Here is a 27,484-nt window from a genome sequence, read left to right on the forward strand (position 1 = left end):
CCCTGTCATAAATCCATGATTGGAGATCCCAAAATCCTTTAATAAATTCATGGCAGGAGATCCCAAACCCACCTAGTTTATCCATGAAAATAGAACCCCAAACCCTTCTATCAAATCCAGAAAGAGATCACCAAACCCCTCTAAGAAACTCATGAGAAGGGAGCCCCAAACCTCTCTAAGAAATCTGTGCCAGGAGATCCCAAAACTTTTGCAGTAAAACCATGGCAGGATATCCCAAATTCCTGTAATAAATGCATGACAGAAAACAAGAGTTTGAAAGAGGGAGCTGATCTTTGTATAATGCCAGGATGGTTTGTGTTGGAAGGGACCTTAAAGCTCATCCCATTCCACCCCGTGCCATGGCCAGAGCCACCTTCCCAGGTAGTTCCAAGCCCTCATCGAGTGTATCCTGGAACACTTTCACGGATTGAAGTCCCACAGGTTGCCATGACTCCCCCTGCCCTCACGCCGATGAAACTACAACTCCCGGCATGCCCCGCGTCACCCCGCCCTCCCCGCGGGCCGCCGGTCCCGGCGTGCTTTGCGCCGCGCCACACAACAAATATGGCGGCGGCCGCGGCCCCGTGGCCGTAGGGCCGGGCCAGGCCGGGCACGGTGAGTGGTGGCTCTGAGGGGCCGGGGGTCACCGGCATGGGGAGACTGCCGGACTCGGGGGACTCCTGGCATGGCTTCATTAGAGGGGTTTGGAGTCTTCTTGCCTGGGTTTGTTAGGGGGTTTTGGGGTCTCCTGTCACAGATTTATTAGAGGGTTTGACATCCCCTGCTATGGGTTTATTAGAGGGGTTTGGGATCTCCTGCCTTGGGTTTATTAGAGAGTTTTGGGAGCTCTTGGCATGGGTTTATTAGGGGGATTTGAGAGCTCCTGCCATGGGTTTATAAGGTGGATTTGGGATCTTCTGCCTTGGGTTTATTAGAGAGGTTTGGCATCTCCTGCTTTGGGTTAATTAGAGAGTTTTGGGAACTCCTGCCATGGGTTTATTGAAAGGTTTTGGGAATTCCTGCCATGGGTTTATTAGAGAAGTTTGGGATTTCCTGCCTTGGGTTTAGTAGAGAGTTTTGGAAGCTGCTGGTATGGGTTTATTGAAAGGGTTTGGGAACTCCTGCCATGGGTTTGTAAGGGGGATTTGGGATCACCTCTCAGATTTATTAGAGGAGTTTGGGATCTCCTCCCATGGGTTTTTTGGAGAGGTTTGGGGTCTTCTGTCATGGGTTTCTTAGAGGGGTTTGGGAACTCCTGCCATGGATGTATTAGGGGGATTTGCAGTCTCCTGTCACAGATTTATTAGAGGTTTTGACATCCCCTGTGATGAGTTTATTAGAGAGGTTTAGGATCTCCTGCCTTGGGTTTATTAGAGAGATTTGGGAACTCCTGGCATGGGTTTATTGAAAGGGTTTGGGGTCTCCTGTCACAGATTTATTAGAGGGGTTTGGGATCTCTTGCTATGGGTTTATTAGAAGGGTTTGGGATCTCCTCCCATGGGTTTATTAGAGGGCTTTGGCAATATTAGGGCTTTATTGGAGGATTTTGGGATCTTCTGCCATGGATTTATTAGAGGGGTTTGGGATCTCCTGGCATGGGCTTTTTGGAGGGGTTTGGGTTCCCCTCTCATAGATTTATTAGAGGGGTTTGGGGGCTCTTGCTGTGGATTCCAAACAGAGGTTTGGGATCATTTGTCATGGATATCTTAAAGGGTTTTGGGGATTTCCTGCTATGGATTTATTAGAGGGGTTTGGGAATCTCATGGGTTTCTTAGAGGGATTTGTGGATATCCTGTCATGGAAGTATTGGAGAATTTTGGGATCTCCTGTCATGCATTTATTAGAGAGGTTCTGGGATCTCTTGCCATGGATTTATTCCAGGGTTTTGGGTTCTCCTACCATGGATTCATTGCAGCCTGAGGCCCTGTGCTCTGAGCTGTCCCTGGGCCACCTAGAATCCCTTCCAGCTGCTATTCCTGTGTGGTTTTTAAGGGAAGGAGGATCCAGAAATAAGGAGTGAGGGAGGATTTGGCACTCGAATGCCTCTCCAGAGTGGTGGGTGGGTGGTGTCTCCTGGATATGGCCCTTTTTTGGGACAAACCATCCACTCAGGAGCTGCTGGGAGGAGATGCAGGGAGGAGAAGTGCAGCAGGCTTGACTGGAAACAGGAATGAGGGCTGGGAGAAAGCTTGGATTGAGTGCCAAGCCCAGGAATTCCATCCAGCAGCTTGGGAGGAGGGGCCTTGACAGAAATTTTAAGGCAGTCAGGAGCTGCATTCAGAGGAGGAGAAGCTGATGCAAAGTGCTTTAGTTCCTATTTATGTTCATTAGGAAAGTGAAACTTTAAAATCTTTCAGCTTTAATGTCTCAGATGAAGAAGTGCCAGGGGTTTGGAGGAGGTGGATAAGGATAATCCAAGGTAGGGGATAGTTCATTTGCAGGAATAAATAACAGCTTTGTTCAAAATGGAGTTGTGGTGGGTTGGATCCTGGTGAAGAGACTGCTCAGACTTGTGGTAACAGAAATGCTTTTAATTCACCCTTTTTTTGTTACATTAATTTACACTTTTACATGGTTTTATTTTTAGAATGATCAGAACAAGGTGGAAAAAATATAAACAAATTCTTCAATCAGGGCTTCCAAGTTTATCTTGGAGGATTTGAGGTGGGTGGGTTCAACTGCATTCTTTATAGTAAATACTTACTTTGTATCTTTTTAAAGGACTCTTTTGCCTTCACAATGTTTGGGGACTTATTTGAAGAGGATTTTTCCTTTATTTCCAACAATCATTATGGGAAAGGGAAGAAATCAAGGCCCAGAGAGTCTGAGCCTCCAGCTCCCAGGGATTTCACCAACCTCAGTGGAATCAAAAATCAGGGTGGGACCTGCTACCTCAATTCCCTTCTGCAGACTCTGCTTTTCACCCCTGAATTTAGAGGTGAGGTACTCACAACCTTCTTAAAATAATGTTGAGATTGATGTTTTAGTGAGACTTGCACTTCTGGTTATTTAAGAAACGCAGTGAACCTGGGTGATTTTGGGGCACAGTTCACTTTAAATAAATTATTGCAGAATAAAATCATAGTGTTTGACATTAAAATCCATTATATTTTTAGGGAGGGGATGTTGTCTTTTTAAATAATAATTTTTTTACCAATTGCAGAGGCTTTGTTCTCCCTGGGACCTGAAGAACTTGGCACTCTGGATGACAGCAGGAAACCGGATGCAAAGGTGATGGGACTTCTCCTGTTCATCACAGTTGATTTGGAGGAATATGGCTGCAGTTCATGTGAAACCTAGGGAAATGAGTGAAAACCTAAATTTGACACTTGAGAGGCAGCTTGGCCTGGCTGATGCTGGGTTTTCCACAGCATTCTAAGCTTTCATTGCCATCAGGCTTCACTTCAGAAGTCAGACATGGAATCTGTTTCTGCTGCGGCGTTCTCCCTCCCACCTCATTCCACCCCTCCACCAACCCTTCAGGAGAGCTGGAGGGGGACTGGGGACAAGGGGTGGAGGGACAGGACACAGGGAATGGCTCCCACTGCCAGAGGGCAGGGATGGATGGGATATTGGGAATTAGGAATTGTTCCCTGGGCTGGGATGGAATTCCCAGAGCAGCTGTGGCTGCCCCTGGATCCCTGCAAGTGTCCAAGGCCATGTTGGACACTGGGGCTTGGAGCACCCTGGTATAGTGGGAGGTGTCCCAACCCATGGCAGAGGTGGAATGGGATGGACTTTGAGCTCCCTCCCACCCTAAACCATCCCACTTGGCTGTGTAAGGGGAGGCACTGTAGATTTTTGGGAGCTGATTCTGACCGCTTGGTGCGGAGTGAGTTGTGCGTGTTACAGAAGAGGCAGGGGTGGTTTATCACCCATGGGGGGGGGGGTGGGTGGTTTATCACCCATGGGGGGGGGGGGGGGGGGGGGTGGTTTATCACCCATGGGGGGGGGGGGGTGGTTTATCACCCATGGGGGGGAGTTTATCACCCAAAGGGGTGGTTTGTCACCCAGAGGGAGTTTATCACCCGGGGTGGTTTATTACCCAGGGGTGGTTTATCACCAAAGGGGAGTTTATCAGCAGCTTGGTGTTAAGTTGTCCCTGCTGTGTCTGACTGTTCCCTGCTGCCGTGCCAGGTTCGGATCATCCCGCTGCAGCTGCAGCGCCTGTTTGCCCAGCTCCTGCTCCTGGACCAGCAGGCTGCATCCACCTCTGACCTCACTGAGAGCTTCGGCTGGAGCAGCCACGAGGTGCCCATCTCCATCCCCACACACCTCTCCCTGCACACACACAGGGTCTGGAAGGCTGGCATTTAGGAAACACCTCAAAATTAGGAAACGCCTTAAAATCCTTCAAGCTGTGGAGATGACACTGGGTTGGGTCAGCTCTTGGTGTATTCTGTTAGATCTCCACATGGAGCCCATGGCAGTTGTTTGCAGGGAGGAACAGAAGATGGTTGTTCTCTTAGATACAGTTCCAGTTGCTTTTCCTTTGTTTTTACCAGGAGTGTGTTTTTCCAACAGGCTCAGATACTTAGATTCTGCCCAAGTTGAACTGTGTCAGTCAGAGATTAATCTAAATCCAGGGAATGGCTTCAAATTAACAGAAAGCAGGTGTAAATGGAATATTGGGGAGGAATTGTTCCCTGGGAGGGTGGGGAGACCCTGGCAGAGGGTGCCCAGAGCAGCTGTGGCTGCCCCTGGATCCCTGGCAGTGCCCAAGGCCAGGTTGGACATTGGGGCTTGGAACACCCTGGGGTAGTGGAAGGTGTCCCTGCCATGGCCACAGTGGAACAAAATGATCTTTAAGGTCCTTCCAGCCCAAACCACTCTGGATTTCTATGACTCTATCCAAGTGAAAGTGTCTTAGATGAGTTGTAGCATAACCAAATTAACAATAATAAATGTAGTACTTTACTACTCAAGGAGTAAATGTATGAGTAGTTGTTGAGACTCTGGGACACTTGAAATGTTATTTTTGAGCCACAGGCCAAGCAGAGCAGTGTTTCATTCCTTCCTGTGTGGGTTTCCCTCCTGCAGGAGATGAGGCAGCACGATGTGCAGGAATTGAACAGGATCCTCTTCAGTGCTTTGGAGACTTCCCTGGTGGGGACGTCAGGCCATGACCTCATCAACCGCCTGTACCATGGCATTGTTGTCAACCAGATTGTCTGTAAGGAGTGCAAGAACATCAGTGAGAGACAGGTAAAGCTAGGGATCTCCCACTGGGGGGTTCTCTTCAGGCTGTTGACTTTAAATATTCTTGTTTTTAAAGTCCAAAAATAATGTCATCCTTGTTGAGTGCCATGTTGAATCCAGGTAGGGAGTGTTGGATTTTAGGTCTTTGGCTGCATTTTCTAAATGAGAGGTAAAAAACCCAAATATTTTGCATCTTCTGAGTTCACAAGCCCTGCCTTTAGTAGGTGTGGTTAGCACAGAGAGCAGTGAGTTAACAGCAAAACATACCATGACAGTCTTTTGTGCTCTTTGCAATTTAAAAAAATCAGTTTATAAAAATTAATTTCTCTGGCTGTGTGAGGTGTTTTTACCCATCACTGTGATGAATAGGATGGGTATCTTTCTAATAACAAACTTACACCCCTCAGAACCTCGTTTCTTGTTGTCCTTTCTGCACAGGAGGATTTCTTAGACCTCACAGTGGCAGTGAAAGGTGTGGCTGGCTTGGAGGAGGCCCTGTGGAACATGTACGTGGAGGAAGAATACTTTGAGAATGACAACTTGTATCGATGTGGAGCCTGTGATAAACTGGTTGAAGCTTCCAAGGTAACACCTTGGGGTGGGATCATGTAGGGTTAGATGGGATGTTAGAAAAAATTCTTCCCTGTGAGGGTGGGGAGGCCCTCGCACAGGGTGCCCAGAGAAGGCGTGGCTGCCCCTGGATCCCTGGAAGTGAGTTTGGAGCAGCCTGGGATAGTGGAAGGTGTCCCTGTCCATGGCAGGGGGTGGCACTGGATGGGCTTTGAGGTCCCTTCCAGCCCAAAGCATCCTGGGATTCTCTGAAACCTCAGCAGGGATGTCAAGAAAAGCTCCTGTGGCTCATTTCCCAAATGTTGTTGCAGTTTTTTGTCCCTAACATGGAGGTTGGTATGATTTGGAAAGTATTGACTCTTTCAACACCTCTGCTGCACCTTCCCCTGGGCACTCTGGAGGATTGGCTAAAAGATAAGTTAGAGCATAAAATAAAAATGTGCAATGGGAGAAATCATGGAAACTCACTTCTGGAGAACCCAAATGAGAGAGAAGAACAACAGGCAGCTGTTGCTCTGTGCAGGGAATGGGATCTGTTGCTCTGTTTTTGTGGAGGGAAGCAGACTCAGGCTGGTTTTGCCCTTTGCCCTTGTCCCAGCAGCAGAGCCCCTTGGCCTCCTGCAGGATGGGTGAAATCCAAACTCTGCAGACCTCTGGATGTGGAAGGAGTAGTTCAAAGGGAAGCTGAGGTCAGGCCAGGTTAATCAGTGACTTGGGAGTTCAGGAACTCTCAGCAGTGCCTCATGTGCCTTGTTGCAAAGGCTGGCTGGGGTTTAACTGGGTTGGGTTCAAGGCAGTACAGGTTAAGTTGTTTGCCTCTCACAAGTGCTCATCCATGCAGGAGGAGTGTGGAAACTCTGAATTTTGGTAGGAAATCACAGAGCTGGGGGTTTGCCAGGCTGTGGATGCAAATGGAATTCCTAATTCAGAGGATTTCTTAAACCCTGTGTGTGTTCCTGTTGTGGCTCTGGCAGTGGAGAGGAGGATGGAGACCTTGGAAAGGCTCAGAAATGTGGCCATGGAGCCCACAGCTGCTGCCACAGGTGGTACAAGATGGTTGGTTTTACTTCTCATGAGGGTTCTTGATGGACTTACCCATCAAATGGTTGGATCTGGATTAATCTGGAATCATTAAAATGGATTTTCCTGGCTTTCCTGCCTTGTGGGTGCTCCCCTGTAGAAATGAGGGAGACTTTAGCTCCTGTGACTGCCTGCATAGAGCTCATGGGCTATGGAAATGTCATTACTGACTGGAATTTCAGCAATGTCCTTTATTTGCTGTGGCAGGATCAGGTGTGGGACTGGTGATCACCAATCAAGGAGGATGTAGGGCTCAACAGGGGGAGAAGATCTGGGTCACTTCTAGGTTGTGTAGTTGGAAGGGAAATTAAAAATTGATGAAGACATTTGAAAAATGAGGGCACTGATCTTGTCTCTGGTGGTAACAAAGCTTTGGTGGGAAAGGATTTGACCACAGCAAGGTGGAAGCACAGTTTTGTTCTGAGTCTGTGCTTAAAATGTTTTTTAAATCTTTTTACATCCTTTCCCAGTCTGCTAAACTACGCAAGCTGCCTCCCTTCCTCACCATCTCCCTCCTGAGGTTCAACTTTGACTTTGAGAAGTGTGAGAGGTACAAGGAAACAAGCTGCTACACATTCCCCATCCAGATCAACCTGAAGCCTTTCTGTGAGCAGGTGAGCACTGTTAGCAGTTGTTAAAATTTTCTGTATGCTCAGCAGAGAACCTACAGCTCAAGGTTACCTTTTATTTTGAATTTTGTCACGTTTTTGAGTGACTTTATGGTGTCCTCCTCCACTTTTGAACTGAGCTACCATGTAGCTACAACGAGGAAGGGTAAAATAACTACTCAGAAGTTATCTAACCTTCCCTTGACAGGAAGATAATTATCTGGAAATGGAAATTAAAATTTATTTCTGTGTGGTTATTCTCTGATAACATCATGCATAAATTGATCTATATGTGCTATAGGTGCCTGTAGTTATTCCATTTTTCTCAGGAATCTCTGTTTGCATTCATAAATATGTTTCTGGTTATAAACTGAGCTATGCCACGGCTTGATGACAAATTTTGATTCTTAAACAACACAACAGAGGCACTCTTATGGAACAGGCATTTTTCTTCTTGAAGTGTTGCAATGCAAGCTTGGAAATTTCTCAGTGTTAGAATTTGAGGAAGCCTTTGTCCCCCTCCCTAGTTTTAGGGTTTCTAAGTGTTGCTTCTTTTCTCTTTCCTCTTTTAAACAAAATAAGCTTGGTTGTGAACAAACACTGAAATTGAAAATATTTTTAATTTCCAGTATGGTTCAGAATCCTGCTTGTTTAATAACACAGACTGCCCAGGGAAGCTGTGGCTGCCCCATCCCTGGAAGTGTCCAAGGCCTGCTTGGACAGGACTTGGAGCCACCTTGGGTTAGTGGGGGTTGTTCCTTCCCCTAGCAGGAGCCCAGATGAATTTTAAGTTCCCTCCAACCCAAACCATTCTGGGATTTTATGATTTATCAGCCTGTGCCTTGTGCCAGTTCTTCCTTGTGTCCCCAGTCCTCAAAAGCCATTTCAGTCTCTGCTTGTGCAAACACACACTGAGAAATCTCTGAAGTGATGCTAAAGGTACAAAGCTGTCCTTGTGTGAGAGACTGACCTCAGTTGTTGTTACAATTATTGTTTTTCTTTTTAAAGACTGAGATGGATGATTCAGAGTACATGTATGAGCTCTTCTCTGTTATTATACACAAAGGTGGCTGCTATGGAGGACACTATCATGTTTATATCAGAGATGTGGATGAATTAGGAAACTGGCAACTCCAAGTAAGTCCCTAAAGGTTTTTCTTCCTTGCTTTAGAGGTTGTACTTTTCTGAAAAGTATTAAGAGCTGGTTGATGAATGTGCATCTAAACTTAATTAATATTTTAATGAGGCTTTGTGTGTCTTGCCTCATTGAGAAGGGCAGTTGAACAGAATGTCCTTCACACTCCTAGATGGTGCATGATAATGTCAGCACAGAATATTCCAGTCTTCTATTTGTGTGTGAAACCACAATATTTGTGAGTGTCTTTCTCACCCAGGAAGAAGAGGATGGGCTGATTGAAGAGAAGGCTTTAAGAGACACTGAGAATGCCAAAGAAACAGAAAATCCACTGGCAGTCTTAAAAGGGATTTTATCAGAGGTATGGTATGTAAGGAGTTCATTGCTTTGGTTTTGGAGCTAGGGAACCTGCAGGGAGTTGGTGTTTGTGAGAGTGGGCAGGCTTAGGTGTCCAGAGCTCTTCTGAGCTTGGCATGAAGCATTTAAAACTTGGCTTTAATAATTACCAGTGGCTCTTTGTACAGACAGAGGCCCTTTTGGAGTATTTCTAAAGCTGCTCACCAAAGCTGTTGCAAAATGAATCAGAATATCCAGAGCTGGAAGGCACCCACAAGGAGCATTGATGCAGCTCCTGGCCCTGCACAGACACCCCACCAATCCCAGCTTGTTCATCCCTGAGAGCATTGTCCTGGAGCTCTGGCAGCCTTGGGAATGTGCCCATTCCCTGGGGAGCCTGGGCAGTGCCCAGCACGCTCTGAGGGAAGAACCTTTCCCTGATACCCAACCTAAATCCCCCTGACACAGCTCCATATGATGCTGCAGTATCTTATTAAAAAAGCCAGGAATGATTAAAACACTTTCAAATTGGCTTCTTTGTGCTGACCCCTTGACTTTTGTAGCCTTTGTTACCTTGGTTTTTCATTTTTCTGCAGGAAGAAGCGAAACAAATTCCCGTGGATCAATTAGGGCAGAAATTACTGGAGAAGAAAGGGGTGTCCTGGAATAAGAAATACAGAAAGCAATATGGAGCATTACGAAAGGTAATCACAGGTTTGCTAGTTTTGGTTTTAGATAGCTTTTATAATCATTTATATTCTCATTGAATAGTCAGGAGGATGATAATTGAGAATATGGACCTTTGGATTAACATGTAATGTGAATTAGCAGGCTGGGGAACATAAGATTCCCAAGGAATTGTCTGCCTGAGACTTTGTGTATTTTTTTTTTGTAGTACAATTTTCCAATTGGTTGCTGTATTTTATGATGTCTTAAGGAAAACACTTCAGCACTTGTGCTGTAGATGGGTGGAAAACTGGTATTTGCTTGTTTTTCGAAGGGAGATATCTGCAGTTTCCACAAGAAATATTTAAATGTAGGTGTGAAGTGTAGATGTGAGGCTTTTACAGAGGTAAAGTGTGAAAATACATGAGGAAGCACCATAAAATGAGTTTTGAATTCATGAGGTTTATGTTTCACAATGAGGTGGAGCAGCTTAGTGCAGGCTGCTGCATTTAAAACTTGGCATCTTCTTCATCCTGTCCTTGCTTCCCTTTCAGTATTTGCAGAATCATCCTCAGATATTCCAGCTGAGTCCTGATGGAAATAAAGTCAGCCTGAAGGAAACACATAAGCTTCTGTTCAAGCTGGATTCTCATGGACAAAATCTCCAGAGCCCCTCCCAGAAGAATGGTGTCCAGTGGAACTGTGAGAAAAACCCCCCAAGGCCAAGGGCTGCTTCTGCTGGGTGCCACTGGTTTGATCTGAATGATTCCAAAGTCCAGCCCATCAAGGAGAAGGATATTGAGAAGCAGTTCCAGGGTAAAGAGAGTGCCTACATGCTGTTCTACAGAAAAGCTCAGCTGAAGAGGCCCCCTGAAGGTACACAAAGCTCATCTGGAGGTTCTGGGGGAGCTTTCTGCTTTGACATTTTTTTCTGGAGTGCTTCTTTGTCTTTTCCAAGCTTTATTTTCCTCAGTTTTCCTTTTAGTGATCATTTGAAAAAAGACTTAAAAATGAAGTTACAAGGAGGTGATGATGTGTGGATTGACTGTAGCTGACTAAACTTTTAGCATGCTCCAGAAATAATGGCAGAGCATCAGCTGAAACAAATACAGGTTGTGCTAATGGCATGTGTTAATTTCCCTTAAAGAAAGGTTGATTGGAAGGAGTAAAAGCATTTGTTTGTTCTTTATATCATCCTGCAGTTGAGCTTTCAGTGATTATTGTACTATAATGTCTCCTCTTGATAACTTTTCTTGTTTTCCAAAGCACATTTTAAGCCTATATTTTTTTTTTTTGTTGCAGCACGTGGAAATCCAAGGTACCAAATTCCTGAGCACCTGCTGAATGAAATGAATGCTGCTAATACAGAGCTGCAAAAAAAGAGGTACATTGGTGTCACTGTACTCAAACAGCTCTTATCTGCAGGACTGCCAAGAGATTCAAAAGGAAGGAAATTCCTTGAGCAGAGTCAGAACTGAAAAGGTTCAATGTCAGAGGTTAAATGAAGAATATAATTTCTATATCCATATTCTGCTGCTTCCCTGCCTTCCCTGATAGCATTCAGCTTACAGAATTTCCAGGGAAAGACACAGTTTCAAATTGTACTATTTTCTGGTGAGAATCACTGCAATTCTGGGAAGAGAATGGAATGTGGTATCTTAACTGTGTTTATAGAGGGAATTCCTCACTGGGAGAAGGGGGAAGGACTTGATTTATGGGGAATTTACAGATAAATGATACTCTCTGCCAGAAAAGTCAAGAGCTTGTGGTATTCAGGTTTGACAAAACTTTCCTTTGTGTTGAGGGACACCTGAATCACAGTTAAGATATCAAAATACAGGCACAAGAGTTCCAGTTTATGGGATATTTCACACAGGACTGTGGCTGCCCTATCCCTGGAAATGTCCAAGGCCACTTGGATAGGGCTTGGGCAGCCTGGGGTAGGGGCAGGTGTCCCTGCCCATGGCTGGGGTGGGACTGGATGAGCTTTAGGTCCCTCCCCACCCAAACCATCCTGGGATTCTGTTTCTGAGTGAATTCCACTCCTTTATTTTTTTAAAGGTTTGCTGCTACAGCTAGGCACAGGTATAGAGGAGGAGGGTATGTGACAGGGAATTTAACCCTGGGGGGATCAGTTCCAGGAGAGCTGCACAGAAACATCTGTTTGGTGTTAAATTCACCCCTTTGTTGTGTTGTTCTCCCAAAGAGCTGAATGTGACTCAGCAAACAATGGCATTGATGTACATCTCCACCTGAGCTCCTGCTATAAATTCCACAATGGGGCTTTGCATCCTTCACTTTCTTGGAAAGAGAGCGTGGTGGATTTGACAATTGACAGAAGGAAGACCCTGGGAGACCTCCGGCAGGCAGTGTTCCAGGTACCTGCTCTAGCAAACACAACTCCCTTTTCACTTGAGCCACTGCAACCTTTACAAATAGATTTATGCTGCAGTCTTTGTGTCAAGGAGAAATTTTCAACAGGAAATGGAGCTTAGGAGGCTAAAAACTTAATGTGAGTTTACATGGGAGGAAAGAGTGGTGTGGGGTCTGTTCTTGAAGCCATGAAATTGCTGGAATTTTAACTGTGGAGACTTCAAAGTTCACGTGAGCTAATTTATTATATTTGGGCAGCATGTGCATGGCCATGGATTGACACTGCAGAACTCCACCTTTATTCTTAATATTTCATTTTGTGACAGAGTTGGCTTTGTCTTTTCAAGGAGTCACCGAGTGAGCTCGGGAGCCAGGCTGTGGCAGCTTTCAGCAGATTGTAATTATTGTGACTGCTGTGAGTTACTGCTCACTGTTATTTGACATAATTTTTCTGGTTGTATCTTCCAATTAGATGTTGGAGTCTTGGGAAGGGGACATGGTTCTCAGCATGGCCAAGCCTTTACCAGCAGGATTACACCTGTACCAGGTGCTTGATGGTAAGAGCACTGCATGCCAAGCCCCCATGCTATTGCTGTATTTTAGTTGCTGCAGCCATCAAAGATTTCATCTGTAAACCATCCTGGAGATGTGTATTACTGAAAATTCTTCCACCTCAAACTCATGTTTAATTATTGAAATTACTTATTTCACTCTTATTACTGGAATGAATGATTTTGAGACTTTGCTGTGAAATCTTTGTTGTGAAATGCAGATCTCAAGCGAGCTAAGCACATTTGCTGACAAGAATGTATCGGTCTGTGTCTTGCCCTTGATTTGCTTGTGGATGTTTGCTTTCATAGGATTGGCCTAATAGGTGGAGGAGAGGATAGAAGAGAGGAGCCAGGGTGACACCAAAGGAAAATGTAGGTTAGACTTCAGCTGAAGTAGGAATTTTGTAAAGGGAAATGCTCACTTGAAGAATTCATTAATTTATTAAGGGTACATCAGTTTTTCAAACTGTCATTCTTGTCGCCAGCTTTGCTTTGTTAGGCAATTCTAAGTATCAGTTTTTAACAACTTATTCAGTAACTTTCAAATGTTATGTTCTCTGTGGTCAGCTTCAGAAAATCACCGTTGAACCAGAACATAACCCAACTCTCCACAGTGTTGATATCAAAATAGAGAGACACTCAGACCTGCTGTAAATATTCCTCCCCATGCTTGTACAGTTCTTTAAGTAGTGATTTTTAAAAACTTGCTGACCCTGTTTGTGTGGTTTGTGGGGAGCAAGAACTTGATGATTTGCTCCTATTTTTTAGGAGATGAGCTGACCCTGGATGGCATTGGGCTGGCTGATGGAGCAGACATCTTCGTCTGGAATGGGAAAGAGGTAAAGGAACCAAGCACTTCCTTCCTCATCAGCTCTGAAGAGATAAGACTGTGCAAGGTCTCCTGGAAATCCTGTGCTGCTTTTGTAGTTTTCCATCTTCCTTTTAATATTAAGGCTTGTGCTTAACCTGGAAGTGGTTGTGAAGCACAGCATTTTATTCTGTCTCTCTAGTGGAATAAAATGCTACTTTTAAAATATTTTTATTGTAAGAATATCCAGTTGATATTGACTTTCTCAAAAAAAAAAAAAACCACCAAAAACCCAAACTAAACAAAACCACCCAAACTAAACAAAACCACCCAAACTCTGTAGTAACAGAGTTGGTTTTGTCTTGGTTTTATTTTTGGTATAGTTTTTTTCTATTGCAGCTTTTGTGTCATTAAATTTTCTTCAGCAAGGAGCTTAGGTTGAATTTAGGTTGAATATCAGAAAGATCAAGCTTTTAAAATGTAAAGTCACAATGTTCAGTCACATTTGGGTAATTCTTTAATGTCCTGAGGGGCTAAATTCCTGTGTCCTAGATTTTGCCAAGTGTCCGCTGGTTTCCCAGTTGCTTACCATGGAATGGTTTGGGAAGGGACTTAAGGATCTCATTCCACCCTCTGCCATGGACAGGGCCACTTTCCACTATCCCAGGCTGCTTCAAGCCTTGGCCAGGGATCCAGGGGCAGCCACAGCTTCTCTGGATAACATTTTTCTTTCTCTCTCAACACCCATGGGTTACTCTGGTTGTTTGTTCAGTACGGATTTGCTCTGAGGAGGTTGGTTTGAACGGGGAGAGCGTCCACTTCGGTCTCAATTTTCTCCCTGCCCAGTCTCTCCTGTATTTTCTGCATCAGCCCCCTCCCCAAGCTGTCATTCCTTGCTGCTTTCCCTCAGGTTGGAGGCACGAAGGTGCTGACGGGCCCTGAGCACGAGCCCGTGGTGCTCAACGTGCTTCGCTTGGCCGAGCACAACGAGGGCGGCAAGGGGCAGCACTTCAGCGAGGCCCCGCACGTCTGCTCCTGCAGCACCAGCCTGGGACAGCTGCACTCTGCCCTGGCTCCAGCCGGGGGCATCATCCTCAAAAACGGCTCAGGAGCAGACCCAGAAGCCAAGAGCTGGGAAGTTTTCCATGAGGAGGACATGAAGGAAACAGTCCGAAGTGTCGGGCTCAGGGACGGGTGCTCTGTGCTGATCTTAGACAGCCATGACCAGAGGTAATGTTTTTGATTATGATTGTAATGAAACAAAAAAGCAATTTGGGCAAAACATTTTAGTTCAAATTATACTAACAACATGTATTCTTGCAACTGATTATCACTTTGAGCTTACAAATATAATTTCATCTTAAGTTTTGGAGACCAGTTCTTCATCAGCTGTTAGGTTTTTCTGGCCCTCAAAATGCAGCACCAGTCACAACCTTTGATTTACCCTTGTAAAGGGGGAAAAACTTGGTGGGAACAACTCATGCTCAGTGAATCCGAAGCTGCCAGAGGCAAATTTGTGCTCTCATGACACTCTGTGCTCCCTGAGGCCTCTGCTGTGTGAGGTGCCATCACTATGAACAACTTTGGCACCCACCATTGGTTTATCTGGGAGCTGTGCTGGTGAATGATGTAGCCCTGCTAATGTCTAGTTTTCCTGTCTCTGACTGTCTTTGCATTGCTGATTCCCACAGCTTTGTCAACGTGGCAAGTGGGAATTTGACTGCCTTCACCTATGACATCAGCTGGCTCCAAGTGAAAAACTTCTGTGGGGGGGAAGAGGAGCAGAAACACGTTAAAATCACTGCCACTATTGAAACAGTAAGGATTCTGCTTTCCTGAGCAGCTTGGCCACTGCACTTGGCCCAGCTCATTCCATGTAGCCTCAGGGATGAAGCTTTTCCCTGCTGAAATTAGTGTTGAGCTCAGACTTACAATCCCTGGGGTATTTGCAGGTAGCTTAAAACCAGTGCAGTGTTTTAGTGTCAAACACTTTTCTCTTTGGGTCATCCTGTAAATGGAAGTTTGAGATGGTGTCAGTAACCAGAGCCAGAAGAGAGGGGAAGGATTACCTTTGTGCACTGGCACTTGAACAAGCAGGGGTGGTGGTGGCATTCCAGGTGTTCATATCCCTTTTAATGTCCCTGTCTTTTAGGTGATGGCAGATATCAAAATGAAAGCCATCCGGGAGCTTCAGCTGGAGGAGGAGCTGGGTAAGTGTTCGGCTGCTTTATCAGTCTGCTAATGCTATAATTTACTGGCTTTTGAGTGGGTTTAGTGGTAGAATTTTTCTTTCAATGAAAGAATAAAAGCTGACACTGTTGCTGGAGTCTTGAGGAGTCTCTCTCCAGTTATTTTTGATGTTACTGAGGGAGACCTTTAAGATAAAGCTGTTGTAATTAATCTTAAAGGTGTTACTTGTCTGAAATTCTGAGCCAAATTCCTATTTCATTCCCATTTGAATTAATTCTTTTCTCTTTCCTGCCCTTTTTGCTGCAGCAAATGAGAGCTGTCTTAGACCTGTTAGTGGCAATGGGAAACTCCTGTCTCCAGGTAAACTGATTTATTGAATCACTGTTCTGTAAGAAATTCACTGGGGAGGTTTTGAGCCTCTGTTTGTCCTTTCCTGGGAGAAGTTACCCACACATAATTCCACTGATTCCCAGGCTTAACTGAACTAGTTGTATGGTTTGTTTGTTTGGGTTTTTTTTTCCAGTTTTAAAGTTAATTAACAGTACCAATACAAAGATGGAGGTTAAACTGAAATGTTCAGCTTGGTTTTATTGCTTCCATCCCTAATCCACCTGTGCTCCTGAGGGACTCTGGGAGATCTCCATGCCTTTGTTTTCCTTATAGGGCACTCCCAGATCTGCTGAGCTCAGGGCTGAGCAAGCTCTCCAGGGAGCACTGAAGGGTTTTAGCTTGCTCTGAGGATGATAAAATTGATGTTTTTATTTGTCCTCCCTGAAGTGCCAGAGGATTACACAGTCAAGGAAGCAGAGCTGAAGATGGGAAGCTTGCTGGGGCTGTGCCGTGGGAAAGCTCCAACTTCCACTCAGGTACAGCAGTGTGGGATGGGAGGAGCCTGGTGCAGGGACTCTCCTAAAGAGAATAAAGGAAAAAAAGGAGGGATATTGCTCTTGGAACATGCAAGTTGTAAATATCACAGGATCCCAGAATCGTTTGGGTTGGGAGGGACCTTAAAACTCAGCCAATTCCATGCCCTGCCATGGGCAGGGACACCTTCCACTGTCGCAGGATGCTCCAAATCCTGTCCAACCTGGCCTTGATGTGCAGGGGAAGGAGGGGCTGTGCATTTGTAGAGGCCAGGAATGGCTAATGAGAATCTGCTGATGGCCATAACATAACTGTCTTTGCTTTTTGTGCCATTTTAGTGCTTTTTGAGGACATTCTTGCCACAGGAATTGTTCTTACACTTCCATATTTATTCTGATCGTTTGCTTTTGGATTTTCAGCTCTTCCTGTACTTCATGGTTGGGAGTGACCAAAGCTGCAGCCCTGAGATGGAGATTGTTGTGGAGGAGACTGCTTCTGTCAGAGAGGTAAGGCTGGCTGCTCCCAAGCTCCTGGACAGCATTCCTTGCACAGACCTGGAGGCAGAGGAGTTGGGAAGAGCCATGCACAGAGTGAAGGAAACTCTGCTGCTACCAGTCCAGTGTTGAATTTGCAGCTTTGATTTTTTTTTTTTTTTTTTAAGGTGCATCTGCAAACTCTGGGGCAGAATTTTTTCAAGTAAAGGCACAAACTGACAGCACATGTTTAATTTTTTACCAGCTTGGGAATGCTGCCTCAGCTGATGTGGTGAATTTTTTCCCTGAAAACCATCTCATCCATGAAGGGTTTAATATATAGCCCAAATACATCCTGTCTATCTAATTATATTGTTTGAAGGATTGACCAGCAATCAGTCATTCTTTATGCCAGAAAATTCTAACATAGGTTTACTGAAAAATTTATTTCCCAGCCTCAGCATTGACACAGCTCTCATCCTGTGTTTCTTCTTTCAGTGTCTCAGTTTAATGCTGGAGAAATCAGGATTATCAGGTTAGTTGTGTTGTTATTTACATATTTTTTAAGGGAATTTAAAATATTTTAAAGACAGCTTTTCCTTCCCTAAATTGTGTAACTTTTTTCCATGATCTGTGTCATTGTAATGGGAGGAGGGGAAAGACTTCTAAACATGAAGTTTTTATAATAGAGTTTTTATTTTAAAGAGCTTGTCATAGATTCAAGTGATAATTTGACACATGAGAATTAGATAATTAGATAGGTGAGGAAGGGAGATCTGTGCAAATAAAAGATTATTTTCATACAGCAAAAGATCTGGGGAATATCAAAGTGATAATTCATTTAGCCAGAGTTGTGTTTAAAAAGCAGATAAAAATAAAGAACAAAAGGAAAAGGACTCTTGACACTTGTTAAGTGTTTTGTAATATTTTCCCACACTGGTTTTATTGACTGATTAGTTTTCTGTGTGTATCTGTTTTGGTAGGTGACAACTGGCATTTGAGAAGGATTGACTGGTGCTACGAAGCAGGGGAAGCACTAAGTCAGGAAGTAAGAGGAGCCTGTTTTAATCCCTTGGATCTTTGCTCCCTGGGGAGAAAGGCAGCTGTGGGCTGACAGGTATCCTGTGCTTTCTCTTCTCCAGAATGCCACCCTGAAGGAGCTCAACGTTTGCAGAGGAGACACTTTGGTTATAACTGAAGGGAAGCTTCCAGAAAAGGTAAAAGGAGAGTGGGCAGTGTCTGGAGACTTGGAATCCCACAGTGGTTTGGGTTGGGAGGGACCTTCAAGCCCATCCAGTGCCACCCTGCCATGGCAGGGACACCTCCCACTATCCCAGGCTGCTCCAAGCCCTGTCCAACCTGGCCCTGAACAGATTGTCACTCAAAATTGTAGCATCATTATTTTTGCACCACCACCACGTTTCCCACTAAATCACACCCCCAGCTGCCACATCCGCACATTCTTTGGACACTTCCAGGAGTGCTGACTCCACCCTGGGCAGCCCATTCCAAAAGTTTAAGTTTTAAACAAATCTTTTCTCTCTTCCTGTGCTAAAGGTGACATTTCACCTTGTCTGCACACAACACTTGAGGAGCCAGCTGGTATTTTCTGTTCCAGGGTTTCCTGAAAATCCCCATCTGGTGGCTGAAGCCTTCAAGCCATAAGAAACATGGAGAGAATGCACAAGACCAGGTTAATGGGATCACCTGGAAGATGGAGGCTTTGCAGGTGTCTGCTACAGCAGGTGAGCTTGGCCAGGCTTTGAAAGGAATCATCTATGGTTTCTCTTTAAGCGAAACCCAAGTTTTAATCCAAAGCCTTTAAACCCTTCTGAAACCTAGGAAGGGCTGCATGAATTGCATCAAGGTTGTGGTGAAAGGACCAGTGACCACTCAGGAGACAGATGCAGTTTTGGACATAAATGCTGGCTAATCCTGTTGTAGGGATGTTCCTCAGATGGATTGGCTCAAAACACCATTAAATTTTGTAGCAGGGGCTCTTTGTTCGTCAGTCTCAAAAAATTCTAAGATTGTCTCAGAAAATTCTAACATAGATTGGAATGTTAGGCAGTGGCAGCAGTGTAAAGCATCTCCTTCATGAGCACAGATGTGATTGGTTTCAAATGCCAGACTCCTGAAGGCACAATGAATTCCCTTCAGGCTGTATTGCTTTTTGGGAAGCTGTAAAATGAAGGATGGGTAAAGCTTGAATAGTATCAAAGACCTTAAATGCAGTGTTTTAACTGTGCTTGCTCTCCTGAAGGTCAAATCCAAAACCAGCCAGGGCAGGAAAATCAAGTGAGGGTTGAGAAGGGAGAAGAAAATTAAGTGAAAAGAAGAGAATTTGAAAATGGGGAACAAATTGATTTTTCATTATTTATGAAAAGTAATATTCCTCTAGTGCTGAGTTGTGCTGCAGGCCAGGACCCCTCCCTTTGTAGAAGTTTTCTTTGCATTTTTCTCCTGCCTCAAACCTTTCCTGAGTTTCACTTTCTCCCCTGCTGATTCCAGTAGTGGAGCTAAGAGCAATTTAGCTTTGCTTGCACTAGGTTTGCCCAATAACTAACACTATTTATCAATGGCAATAACTGCTCCTAGCTCTGAAATTTGCAGTATAGGATCTGTATGGGAACTGTTTGGAAATTATTGGGGGTGTATTTTGTGTGCTGGATGTGGCCATGGCAGGGGGTTGGAATGAGGTCACCTTTAAGGTCCCTTCCAACTCATACCAGTCTGGGATTCCTGGGTATTCCAAGTGGACTCCAGGCTTTCACTCTCTAAGTGAAATATGACCATGAAGTGGCTGTTATCTCTCAGGACTACACAAATCACGTTGACTCTTCTGTTATTTGTTTCTTCCTCCTCCAAAGCTCCACCAGAAGCCACCCACCCAGGCCTGGATCTCTGTTATGCTGGCAGCATAGAGATAGCAGGAGAGGCCTCTCTGGAAGATCTGAAGATGCAGGTTAGATGTTCTCCTGTGTTGGACTGTGCAGCAGCGCTGTGGTGCCTCAAGCTCTATTAACAGCTCTTTTCTATTTCCTTTTCCCCTGTCTCCAGTCTGTTGTGCCATGGTGTTTATGCCATGGTCACTGGTAAGTACCAAGAGGCAGCTGGAGCACGTAGCTCAGACACTTCCTTAGTGTCCCTGCTGTCCCCATCCTCCCTGTCACCTGGCCTGGCCTGCAGGAGCCTTGTTGCACATCAGCTGAAGCTCTGCCTGGCAGCTTTTGTCTTTATTTCAGTGTAAAATCTCTCCATGGGAAGCACACACACATAACAAGCACCTCCTAAAAAGCCACTTTGCCATTTCCACATTGTTTCTGTATTAGTTTTCTGCATTTTTTTTTTAATTTCTGTATGTGGAATCTGATGAATGAAGAATTACTTTGGGGTGCACAGGTTTGCCAGCCAGGAAGGTCTGGCTCATTTTGTTTGGCCAGAAATTAAACCACCTTTTATGGTTTTAATACACTAAAAACCAAACCAAGCAAAACACCCCAAAAGAAAAAAATAAACCCAAAACCCACCCCAAACTCACAAAAATGTAGCACCCAGTCCTACAAAAGGCTCTGTGTGGTTTAAGCAGTGATTGTTCTACTTGAACTGCATGGGGAAGGGTCTCTCACCTGATTCTGCTCCATACCAACACTTATTCTTTGGATGTGACTTCAGTTTTGGGCTCTGCCAGGCTACTGCTATGGAGAACTGTTTGCAGCTTGATCAAGGAGAACTGGCTGAGCATGGGAAGTGCTGTGTCCTTGGGAAGGGCTTAGAGGAGCTCAGCACTTGGCTGGAGACTGGGGCAACGACTGCAACAGCCTCATTCCCTCCCAGTTGTTCAAATTCTGGTTGAAAAAAGAAATTGGGTACTTTGGAAATGGAAGTTGAATTGAGAACTGTTGAGAGGGAGGGAAATCCATCTCCCTTTGTGGTTGAAAAGTGAGTATTTTGCTCATGGCCACAAGCAACAGCTGGTGTGGAATAAATCTCAATACCTTGCCCTCTTTTTGGGGAGCTAATCCAGTGGTTTTCTGCTTTTCCAGGGAGACTGGCTGCTAAAATTTTTGACCAAGTATTTCTGTTTTTCAGGCTCTGACCTTGCCCTGCTGCCAGGAGCAGGTTGTGCCCCTGCCCTCATTCCTCAGAGCTTGGACAGTGGACAGCAAAGGCCCCGGGAAGCTCCTGCGGGACAACAAGAGGAGACTCAGGTGGGTTCCCTGGGGAATGTGCAACTGGGATGGACCTGGGGAGATTCATCAGCTCAGTCTAGGTTGGAAAGGATCTTAAAGATCAGCAGTCCCCTGGGCAGGGACACTTTCCACAGTCCCAGGTTGTTCCAAGCCCCATGTCCAACCTGGCCTTGGGCACTTCCAGGGATCCAGGGGCAGCCACAGCTGCTCTGGGCAGTGCCAGGGCCTCATTCCCTTCACAGGGAGGAATTTTTCCCAATATCCCATCCATCCCTGCCCTCTGGCAGTGGGAGCCATTCCCTGTGTCCTGTCCCTCCGTGCCTTGTCCCAAGCCCCTCTTCAGCTCTCCTGGAGCCCCTTCAGGCCCTGGAAGGGGCTCTGGGCTCTCCTTGCAGGTGAGCACCCCCAGCTCTCCCAGCCCAGCTCCAGAGCCATGTGAACAATCCCTGTTCTGTTTTCAGTGACTACAGGCTGGGTGCCAGAGTGGAAATCTGCATAGAGCCCTTGCAAGAAGAAGAGAATTTGGGGTAAGAGCTCAAGATCTTTATTTCTCATGTTTCTTACAGCTCTGCATTTGAGAGACGCCTTCACTGAGCAGCTTTTGACTTCAGGGCTCTCAGGATGTGGGAAAACCTTGGAAGTTGTTTATTGTTTTCCACAAACAATGTGAGGAGGGCAGGAGTGGGAGGAAAGCTGGGAATTCTGAAAGCATGGCTCACAAGAGTTTCTTTCTTTCATCCTGCTGCCAGCCCCCACGAGCTGCTGCTGCGAGTCCAGATGGGAATACCAGGAGAGAGGGACTACTCCACCTCCCGGGATTTGGTGTGGGATATCTCCAAGGAATGCACAACCTGGGCTCTGAGGCAGAGAGTGGCTTCTCACTATTGTCTCCCTGCAGATAAAATTGAAATAGCCAAATACTTCCCTGAGAGATTTGAGTGGCTGCCAATATCTAGCTGGGTAAGAGCTGGAGTGACAGAATCCAACAGTTGTTGGAGAGGAGCACGTGTTGGTCTGGGCTACAGTTCCTTAGGGATTGAATTTAAGGAGAATTCCAAACTCTTCTGCTTTGATTTTGTTCAGACACAGCAAATCTCCAAGAGGAAAAGGAGGAAAAAGCAGGCGAGTTTGCAGTCAGCACCTTACCACCTGAAGGATGGAGACATCATTGGGGTGAAGGTAAATTCCCCTGGATTTAATTGTTGCACAAGGATCAGGTTCAGGCAATGTCCCCTTTGCAGCATCTTCATTTCTTCCTGGTTTTCTCTCATCCTGCTGCATTTCTGGGAGTACTGAGGTGTGGGTTTGGGCACTGTGTTATGTTGATAGGAAATTTCTTGCTGCTGCTCCTTTTCCTTTTTCTCCTGGATCTTTTTTCTTGCCCTCATTTTTTGACTTGTTTTTTTTTCAAATTCTGATTAAAATCCAAGCAAGTGTCCTTTCAAAACCACATTATAGACAAAAACTGTTACATATTATGGATTACTGAACTATCACAGTTCTATTTCATGGTGTGAAAAGGAATTACCCAGCATTGAGCTCTCAGCTGGCAATCAGGCTTAGAAGGAGAGAACATTCTGGCTGGGTTTTAGAGCAGTAGGAGAAAAATGTGATGTCCTGTCCTGCTGTTTTAGCCTATTGGAAGAAATCCATCCCTGGAAGTGTCCCTGGCCAGGTTGGATAGGGTTTGAAGCACCCTGAGATAGTGGAAGGTGTCCCTGCCCATGGCAGAGGTGGGACTTGGATCATCCTTAAATCCCTTCCAACTCAACCCATTGCAATTCTAATGAACTTGAAATTAATCAGTGTAAAACTAGTCAAAAGAAACAGTCTGGGAATTTATTGTGTCAGCTGGGAAATAGTTTTACCTTCTGACTTTGATCTCTCCAATCCTTTTTTATAACAGAACCTTCTCCTTGATGACACCAAGGACTTCAGCACTGTCAGGGATGACATTGGGAAAGAGAAACAAAGGCAGCTGGCTCTGGAAAAGAGGAAAAGGTAGTGAGCATTTAGTTTCATTTTTCTTTAGAAGTATGCAAAGTGTTTGCTGCTTTTCAGAGAAGCTGTGGCTGCCCCATCCTTGGAAGTGCCCACAGTCAGGTTGGATGGGGTTTGGAGCAACTGAGATAGTGGAAGGTGTCCCTGCCCATGGCAGGGGGTGGCACTGGGTGGTCCTTAAGGTCCCTTGAAATCCTAACCATTCCATGATTCTGTGGTGGTGTTTGCAGGGAAGAGATGAGAACCTTGAGTCCATGTTTCAGAAGGCTGATTTATTATTTTATCATATATATTATATTAAAAGAAAATGATATATTATAACTAGACTAAAAGAATAGGAGAAAGGATTTCATCAGAAGGCTAGCAAGGAATGGAAAGGAATGAATAACAAAAGCTTGTGACTCTCAGAGTCTGAGCCAGCTGGGATGTGATTGGCCATTAATTAGAAACAACCAACATGGGCCAATCAAAGATGCACCTGTTGCATTCCACAGAAGCAGATAATTATTATTTTTCTCCTTTTCCTCTGAGGCTTCTCAGCTTCTCAGGAGAAAAATCCTGGCAAAGGGATTTTTCAGAAAATATCATGGTGACATGATTCAGCCTAATTGGATAATTTTGGAGGCCAGTGGTAGCTGGGTGCTGTCAGAGCACACAATTCCAGTAATCCTGCAGGGAGCACTTGGATAATTCAAACTCCTGGCTCTCAGTGTTCCTCCACTGAGCCTCGTGGTTTTCCCTCCTGGAACACACCATGGAGATGAAAATGATCCCTTGGCTGGCCTGGCCTGGCCCTGGCTGTTTTCACAGCTCCCTGGAGCTCAGAGTAAGGCCAGGCTCACCCTGCTGAGGCCCAGCACTGAACTTTAACCAGGTTATTTGTGTTTTCCAGCCGCCAGGAGCGTGCCCAGGATCCCCTGTTCCCCGAGGAGAAGCTCCCCACGAAGCCCCGCAAGCCTGAAGTGGCTCTTACCATCAATGTGGGCGTTTTCAGATAACACCAGGAGCTGCTCTGCCCACACCACCCTGTGCTAACCTGGCCTGCAGCTCCAGCAGCAAGAGGGGCTCTCCCAAAGGGTCTTCAAGGATCCCTGAGGCACAAACTGGCTGTAGGATTCAGGATAACTCTGATTTTCTTCTGCTCTCTCTTGGGGAAGTGCTTTAAGGTCCCTTTCTCAGTGTGGTACTTACTCTCAGGCTGAGTAAATGCACTTTATAGAGGAGGAAAAGGATTAATATATTGTATAACCCCTCAGTGACTCTTTTTTAACCAGCCAAAATGCTTTGTTGGGTCAGATCTGACCTCCTGCACCATCACTACTGAGATCTAATGCAGTCATAATCATCTCTTTTTAGAATTGTTTCCCATCTCTGATCACTGAAGTTGCTGCTGATGCCAGAATTTGCTTTTCTCTCTTTATCTCTAAACCTAAATCTGTAGGAGCTGGAGTCAGCCCTAAGAATGAAGGCAGTGTGGAAATCACTGAGGAGAGTGTAGGAAATTGGCTCAAAAAGAACAAGTCCAGGATCTGTCAAGATGTAAAACCTGGAGACATCTTTTGATATGGAACAAGAGGGACGTAATCTTAGATTTTGAAGTTTCTGGGGCTTGTTTTGTTGCCCACGAACTTCATTTTGCAATTTCTAGGGTATTTTTGTTGTCCCTGAACTTCATTAACAGGCAAAACGGTTGGAAAAAATGGACAGATCCAATGTTTGATCTTCAGTGGGTTTTACTGTACTCAGGAAAAAGGCTTGCATTTATTTTCAGTGCTCCTCTTCAGAGGAGTTTCCCTCATTTCCCATCTTTCCAGCTGTTCTGATATTCTGTTACATTGGAGAACCTGTTTCTCTTGGTGTCCTGAGCTGACTTTGAGCAGCTCACTGAGCTCCAGGTCAAACGCTCTGAAGTATTAACTCCAAAGTGAGCCTGATTATCCTGAATTAAATCTGTGACAGTGACAGGTCAAAACACAAGTTTGCTTTTGGGGGCTGCAGTAAATATTTGACCTATTTGCTGTATGTAAGAGGAGCTGCTAGTTGAGAAGATTCCTCAAATTTTGGCTAATGTGAGATTTCTCATGTACCTTCTATAGGTTAACACTACTCTGGTATTTCAGACAGCATAAAGATAAAAACTGACACTGCTAGCAACAAAACAAAAGAAGTGAAAGCACCATGAAACACACAATTATTATTTATTTCTGTGCATATCTTTAGAATTCAGCAGGTGCTCCTGTGCTTTTTGGGGCTGATGCTCTGCAGAAGGGGCTGTTTAATGTCCTCACTGACTTGGATCCTGAAATCCCAGTGTCATGGATACATTTGCTGCCTGTGGGGAGGGCAGTGGATGTTTTCCCATCTTCATTTGTGTCGCCTTCTTTCCATATCAGGTGTTCTTGGGAGCCTGGCTTTACAGCAGGGATCAGAGGTGCTGATTCCAAAGGTTTGTGTTCCCACATGGTTCCAGCCCGTTGGATTTATTTGCTGTCCCTTCAGTTCCTCTGGTTCCTGCTGGAGAGCTGGACTGAGCTCAGCCTTCCCCTCTTGAATAACTCTGGTCTCTCCCTGAGAACACCAAGTTTGGAGAAATTGAAATGCAAATTCCAAGTGGGAATTTTGTGCCTTTGTTCAAGTGTAATGTAGCAGCACCTGCACTGAACCAATCTTGGATTATTTCTAATGTTGGCTCAAAATGCTTTTTGTTTTTTCTTCCTTGAAACTCTTGTGGGCCATTCCCCAGTGAGAGAGTTCATGGAAAACGGGGCTGGGGAGAGGAAACACCTTTTGAAAACGGAGTCTTGGTGACTCTGTGGGTTCTGATGGTTATTTGCAAAGCCTGGAAGAGCTTTCATCTTTATTTTTCAAGTGTTCTTCACAAAATAAAATGTCATTTTTATCTGCCTAGTTGGGTTGTCTGTGGATGTCTCACTGGTTGGGAATGGCACAAATAGGTTTCTGATGTGAGTATTAATTAGCTCTAATTTTCCAACATTTCTAGACCAACATTCCCATCTCTGGGGAAGGTTCCCCCCTTCCTTGTGGCTGTTTTTGTTTCCTGAGGCTCCTGCCTTGGTCCTGGCTCAGGCCTCTAAGTGCAGGAGCAGCTTTGCTTTGTCTCATGTTTCCAGTCCCTGTGGGGAAAGCACTGAGGATGGCAGGGAAGGTTCCTCCAACACAAAGCCACTCTGATGCCCTAGACTTAGAAAAAGCCTTGGAAAATTTTTTATCCCAAGTGTAATGGGTTGTTTGGACTGGTATTTTGAGCAAGAGGTTTTGACTGAAATTAGCAATTGGCTTCTAGAGACTACTAAGCCACTTTCTGGGAAATTAATTATTTTTAGGGGTTTTTTGTTTGGTTTCAGGGTTTTTTTTTGTCCTCTCCCCTTTGCCCTCTCCCCTTTGCCCTCTCCCCTTTGCCCTCTCCCCTTTGCCCTCTCCCCTTTGCCCTCTCCCCTTTGTCCTCTCCCCTTTGTCCTCTCCCCTTTGTCCTCTCCCCTTTGTCCTCTCCCCTTTGTCCTCTCCCCTTTGTCCTCTCCCCTTTGTCCTCTCCCCTTTGTCCTCTCCCCTTTGTCCTCTCCCCTTTGTCCTCTCCCCTTTGCCCTCTCCCCTTTGTCCTCTCCCCTGGCTCATCCCATCTTGCTCAGACCTTTCCATGTTTCCAGGTACAGGGAAATCTCCCAGACTCCTACACTTTTCTTGGCCTCCTTCCTGAAAAGCATGGTGCAGAGTTCATGGCATTTCCAAGAGTTTTAGCGGGCTTAAATGGGATATTGGGAAGAAATCCTTCCCTGTGAGGGTGGTGAAGGCCTGGCTCTGGGTTTTGGTTCTTCAGTCAAATGGAGCTGTGCTTCCTTGGGGTGCCTCTGCAGGAAAATGAGCTCATGAGGCCAAATTTAAACTCCCTCCCTGAGATTCCTCCTCAGGCATCTCAGATGCTTCCTCAAGAGTCAATGGAAAAACCCAGACAAAGCACACAAACCCAAAAAAAACACATCCCTCTTCCCCAGAGCAGCTTCTTCCCAGTGTTCTTGCTTCCTCTGAGACTTGTTCCGATGCCCTGGGATGTGGAAGCTGTCAACACCTCCTGTTCTTCCCAGGATCACCAGGGCCTGGAGGCAGAGCCTGTCTGGCAACCTCAGACAGGGTTGGGGGGGAAGGTAAAATTCACTTCCCTCAAGCACCTGCTGGCAGGAGCCCAGGTGAAATGACCCACTTGGCATGGAAGTGTCTGCTTCCTTTTTCCTGGAAAAGTTTCCTTGTCTGCACTAAGCCCAGTTTGATCTGCTTTGTAATGGCTCTTTTCATTCCCAAATCTAATTTTTCTTTTACAGAAGGGTGTGGGTTGGAATGGTGTGGGTGATCCAGTGCCACCCCCTGCCATGGGCAGGGACATCTTCCACTATCCCAGGCTGCTCCAAGCCCCATCCAGCCTGG

At 45.4% G+C, this 27,484-nt stretch overlaps 1 protein-coding gene across 2 annotated transcripts; it reads left to right on the forward strand.

Moving 5' to 3' along the window:
• Window positions 1-542: 542 nt before the first annotated feature.
• On the forward strand, window positions 543-25,954 carry USP40 (ubiquitin specific peptidase 40). 2 transcript variants are annotated; one of them, XM_036386980.1, is made up of 32 exons: window positions 543-615; window positions 2,722-2,938; window positions 3,164-3,231; window positions 4,138-4,251; window positions 5,041-5,205; window positions 5,638-5,784; window positions 7,320-7,463; window positions 8,466-8,594; window positions 8,852-8,953; window positions 9,525-9,632; window positions 10,149-10,470; window positions 10,897-10,978; window positions 11,801-11,972; window positions 12,440-12,524; window positions 13,287-13,357; window positions 14,237-14,556; window positions 15,018-15,144; window positions 15,479-15,536; window positions 15,823-15,876; window positions 16,294-16,382; window positions 16,800-16,886; window positions 17,352-17,388; window positions 17,837-17,901; window positions 17,996-18,070; window positions 18,472-18,598; window positions 19,724-19,818; window positions 20,946-21,064; window positions 21,508-21,573; window positions 21,796-22,006; window positions 22,130-22,225; window positions 22,953-23,047; window positions 23,940-25,954. In XM_036386980.1, the coding sequence occupies exons 2-32, from the start codon at window positions 2,740-2,742 to the stop codon at window positions 24,043-24,045; spliced, it is 3,735 nt and encodes a 1,244-aa protein (XP_036242873.1). In that variant the 5' UTR covers window positions 543-615; window positions 2,722-2,739; the 3' UTR covers window positions 24,046-25,954. The 2 variants fall into 2 exon arrangements, with proteins under 2 accessions (XP_036242873.1, XP_036242874.1); XM_036386981.1 differs by lacking the exons at window positions 21,508-21,573; window positions 21,796-22,006; window positions 22,130-22,225; window positions 22,953-23,047; window positions 23,940-25,954 and adding an exon at window positions 19,914-19,948 and having other exon boundaries at window positions 20,946-21,029.
• The last annotated feature ends 1,530 nt before the right edge of the window (window positions 25,955-27,484 follow it).

This window comes from Molothrus ater, chromosome 7 (assembly GCF_012460135.2).
Source record: "Molothrus ater isolate BHLD 08-10-18 breed brown headed cowbird chromosome 7, BPBGC_Mater_1.1, whole genome shotgun sequence".
NCBI lineage: Eukaryota > Metazoa > Chordata > Aves > Passeriformes > Icteridae > Molothrus > Molothrus ater.

What these genes read in the sequence shown, in the direction of transcription:
- USP40 (XM_036386980.1), top strand. Translation starts at nt 2,740, where the DNA reads ATGTTTGGGGACTTATTTGAAGAGGATTTTTCCTTTATTTCCAACAAT. An exon ending in TTTCACCCCTGAATTTAGAG is followed by an intron (nt 2,939 to 3,163) that starts GTGAGGTACTCA and finishes TACCAATTGCAG; the next exon opens with AGGCTTTGTTCTCCCTGGGA. An exon ending in TCCGGCAGGCAGTGTTCCAG is followed by an intron (nt 11,973 to 12,439) that starts GTACCTGCTCTA and finishes TCTTCCAATTAG; the next exon opens with ATGTTGGAGTCTTGGGAAGG.